We start from the raw sequence: 4,085 nt of genomic DNA, 5'->3' as shown, positions 1-4,085 counted from the left end.
CTCTCTCTCTCACACGCACACACTTGCCTTCTCTCATGGAAATTGTTTCATTCCTTTTAGTCAATCTGGCTAATGCAAAAATCATGTATGTCTGTCTTTAAATATTTAATCTTAACAGCAGCAAGATTGAAATACAACGTTGAAGAAGCATTACTCCTTTCCTCCTGAAAGGTACAAGAGCTCAGAGAGAGAGAGAGAGAGGCAGCTGCTCTGCAATGTCAGTAAGAGAGAGGAGGAGCAACAGGGAGAGATGGAAAAGAGACGAAGAGGAGACTGCTATTTTCGATGACAATTTTGTCGCCATGCACTCTCAGCTACTGGAGTTGGAGGCAGCATTAAAGCACAGTTTGCCTTCGAAAAAGTATAAAACCACATACGACAGCTCTCTGTTTTTCTTCTTCAGGAGCAGCCTTTGTTCTTTGACATAATAGATTCTGGTACAGGCTGAGACACACGGCTGGAGAGAAACACTGTTGCTGCTTGGAACTTAGTGAGAAGAGATACAGCTCAATGGCTCAGCTAAAGCCATGAATCTTGCAGGCAGAAATGTAACGTGGGAACCACATGGCCCCTGGAGATGAGTACAAGCACAAAGAGAATTTAAATTTCTGTTGCCTTAAAGGGTTAGTTTTTTTTTTCATGCTTATTGGTAGTTTTGTATGAACAAGACAAGTCTCGTAAAAAAAGGTAAGTCTGTATGATTCTTAAGAGTGTTTAAAATGGTGAAGTTTTACTTTAACTCAAAAGTTTTCATAAAGCCAATAAATCATAATGACGTAATGTAATATGACTGCCACGCAGTTGGGTGATGACAGAACTTTGAGAAACTTTTTCACTCACCACAGAGAAGTCCTCGGCTGAGCAGTTCTGTCCACTAAAATTGCAGCTCATGAGCATCTCTTCCAACTGATGTCCTGTCCTGTTGAAGATGTCCTGCATGTCAGGGGCAGGATACATTAAATCAGTAGGTTTGTGCCCATCCTTGTTTTTGGGGGGCAGACCTGTCAAGTTAGCCAGGTGGTAGATGTCGGCATCAGTGAGCGCGGAGAAGCGAAAGCGGTTGATGTTGCAGATGGTCACAGCGGGGAAAACCATCTCGGGGGTCGCCTCTTCATTCAGAGCTGTGACATGAGGGTGTTCCAGGTAAGAGATGGCACACTTAGCTGCTTGGTACAGAAACAGCGCCAGTGATGTCAAAAAGGCAAGAGCCCAGAGAGTCTGCCGGATGCCCAGGCGACCAGAGACGAAGATGTGGTTAATCCCATGAAGGGAGCAGGAGTTAGCAAACCCGGCCAAGTCCTTAGCCGGAGGTGTGCAGCTCTCCTCGATCAGGCTCTCCTTGTCCCCATCCTGCTTGTTTTTCTGCTTCTCATCCTCCTCTGCAAATTTGATTTTGCAAACAAATTCGATAGGCATGGGGGCAGCCAGGTCTGCGTTTTGGTTTTGTTTTTGATGGCAGCTTTCAGCCCCGGATCACTTCCCTCCTACTTCCTTGGCTTTTGTCCTCTGAGCGGGAAACAACTCCAGAAAGAAGAGAAAAAGACAGGAGAGAGTTTGTTGCTGCTGCTGCCGCTGCTGCTGCCTCTGCTGTGACTGATAGTGCTGCTGCTGCTTCTGCCGCCACGGCTCCTAGTGACTAGAGCGCTGCTGCTGCTGTGCTGCTACTGCTCTGAACGCTTGTCTCACTACTTGATCAGCTCACACAGTCTCGCTTATCAGCAGTAATACAGCTGTCAAAAAAAAAACACCCTTGCACACTGCCTCAGACCCACAGATGAAAATGCAGCATTTTGAGCTGGACTAAAATAGGCACAGGGTACTTAATAATTCATGAGAAGGTAACATTGTGATTATTTCCTCCTCACTGGCGCGAGTCGCAACTTCCCCTGGTCATTCCTGTGCTTCCCGCTGACAGCCCCCCCGCCTGCTTAATCCACTTGTTTGGACGGCACTTCCACTTCTTGACCTGAATAAAGTTGGTGTCAAAGGTTGTTCTGCCTAACATCTGGCTTTTGATGTGCATCACGGGGGGTCACCGCTTTTGTAATGCTACCCCCAACAAGGTCTCTAGAGGATGCCTAATTGAAACAATAATGAGGAGTGCGAGAAGTGGAATTGAGCACAAGCAACTCCTGGCAATCAATCTTGTCTTTGCAACAAAAAAGTAAAAGACTATTGATCGAGCAAACGTGTCTGTCAGAGATTAAGAGAGGCAGTACAACGGTGTTTTCTTATCAGGAACTAATGGTAGCATCACAAGACTCCTGCACGAATTTGAATTAGTGAATGCCTCCTGATCTGGACCCTGATGCTGCTAAAGATGTTGAAATGAAGTATTGATCTGCCTCCGTCCCTATCCTTTACAGTGTGTGTCTTAGTGCTGTTAATGGCCCTTTTCCAAGTTGCCAAACAAAATTATGCAAATGCGAGGCAGAAATGCGAGAGCCCTAATGCATGTTATTCCCCTTTAAATGGAATTAGTCATGCGGGTCACATCACAAGGGGCTGAGACCTCCAGAGAAAAGGCATATTTAAAAGTGAATTCAACCGCTCCAAATGCACGTGCCAAGTCAAGTCCGAGGGAGCATCAGAAAGGAAAGATTACCCAAAACTGCAGAATGAATGAGGGTAGAAAATAAATCAGCCTTTTTTCTTACCCTCCCAAACATCTCTCTTGATGATATTGACCCGTGAAAGATCATCATTTCTGCTGTAAATAAAGGAACATTTGTCGTATAATTAAACACTAAATGTTAAATGTTAAAATTGTATAAATAAACTCTTCCGCTGGTTTTAAAACATCTCCAAAACAATGTAAAGAGTAAAAAATCTCCCAACTCCTTTTATTTCCTTTATGTTTTTTGTTATCGCAGTCCCTTAGGCATTTGCTTTTTACACTTTTTTTATAGTAGGATTGTCTTTTGATGGCGTGTTCTTCTGCTAGATAAACAGAGATATCTAGGATATTGCCTTTACTTGATAGAAGTGAAGCGTCCACGGTTTAGCTATGCCTCTGGCAGGCACTGAGGTCTGCTAACCACAGAGTGTTTTATGTAGTCACTCCCAGAGGATGTTGGGCTTATTTACAGTCTCACAGAGGAAATGAAAGCTCACAGTCCACGCCATGACTAAATACCAAATGTGAATAAAAAACACGCAGGCACATCTGGCACATGAAAACCGTTCAAGGAGTGGATGGCATTATGTTTGTTTGTCAGAGCCAATAACACTCCAAACCTTGGGCCTGTTTTGTGTTTGATGCCCTAAAAATGAGATACAATGGATTAAATGTCGCTGACCTTCATTTTATTTTTTGCCACTGCAAACAATGTGTCATTTTGCTGTAACATTTAAATACATTATCAGGTGCTATTATAGGGCTTCATAGGCCACTTCGGACACAATCATAAATGGTCTGAATTACAACTTCATACAGTTTATGAATGCCATAACCTGATTGCTTTTCTCACTTTCAAAGATGAGGCTCAGCTGGAAAAGAAACTGTTTCAAAAAATGGTTGAGAAGGTTTAGAATTGGTCTGTTTATTTCGGAAGTTAAACTAGTTTGTAGAACTAGAAGATGTGGATGGATGATATCCTCCCTGAGAGAACAGACTGACAGTTTTATCATCTCATCCAAAAGCTCCATCTATTGGACGTATCTGCACTGTGGCAATTTAAGACTCATTCAACTCACTGTCTAAAATTTAAGAACGATGATTTTGAAAACCAAAAGGAATCAAGTATCATTGTCTTTGCTTATAGATATTTTCACATATAAAATTTAACATAGTTTGAATCTGATTATAAGATATTTGATTATTGAGTCAAGACTGAAAAAAAGATGAAAAAATGTAATGATATTTGGCAATAAACAGCTACTGAGCCCTGCAAACTCTGCTCTGACAGTTGTATTGGAAAGTACTACCCTGGGAACAGGGGCTTTTTGGGTCGAGGATTTATGGCAGAGAAACTTAACCCTGGTTCCTCTAAACAGAACACTGTAAATGTCCCAGAGTTTCTGGAAATGTGGTGGTGGAAACGGGAGCGTACCTATGTTCCCCGGGTCCTATGTTCCCCGCTTTG

At 42.8% G+C, this 4,085-nt stretch overlaps 1 protein-coding gene across 1 annotated transcript in view; it reads right to left on the bottom strand.

Annotated features, from left to right (window-relative positions):
• The window catches only part of asic4a (acid-sensing (proton-gated) ion channel family member 4a), a 102,771-nt gene extending 101,162 nt beyond the window's left edge, over positions 1-1,609 (bottom strand). The window contains exon 1 of the mRNA XM_035677218.1: positions 841-1,609. Within this exon, the coding sequence (XP_035533111.1) occupies positions 841-1,416 (576 nt within the window). The 5' untranslated portion in view covers positions 1,417-1,609. The remainder of the gene's footprint in view (positions 1-840) is intronic.
• Between the last annotated feature and the right edge of the window lie 2,476 nt (positions 1,610-4,085).

This window comes from Morone saxatilis, unplaced genomic scaffold (assembly GCF_004916995.1).
Source record: "Morone saxatilis isolate NCDOM2014 unplaced genomic scaffold, NCSU_SB_2.0 Contig5, whole genome shotgun sequence".
In the NCBI taxonomy this organism is placed as follows: Eukaryota; Metazoa; Chordata; class Actinopteri; family Moronidae; genus Morone; species Morone saxatilis.
Note: the sequence above shows the minus strand (reverse complement) of the source record. Positions and strands in the feature narration are given on the sequence as shown.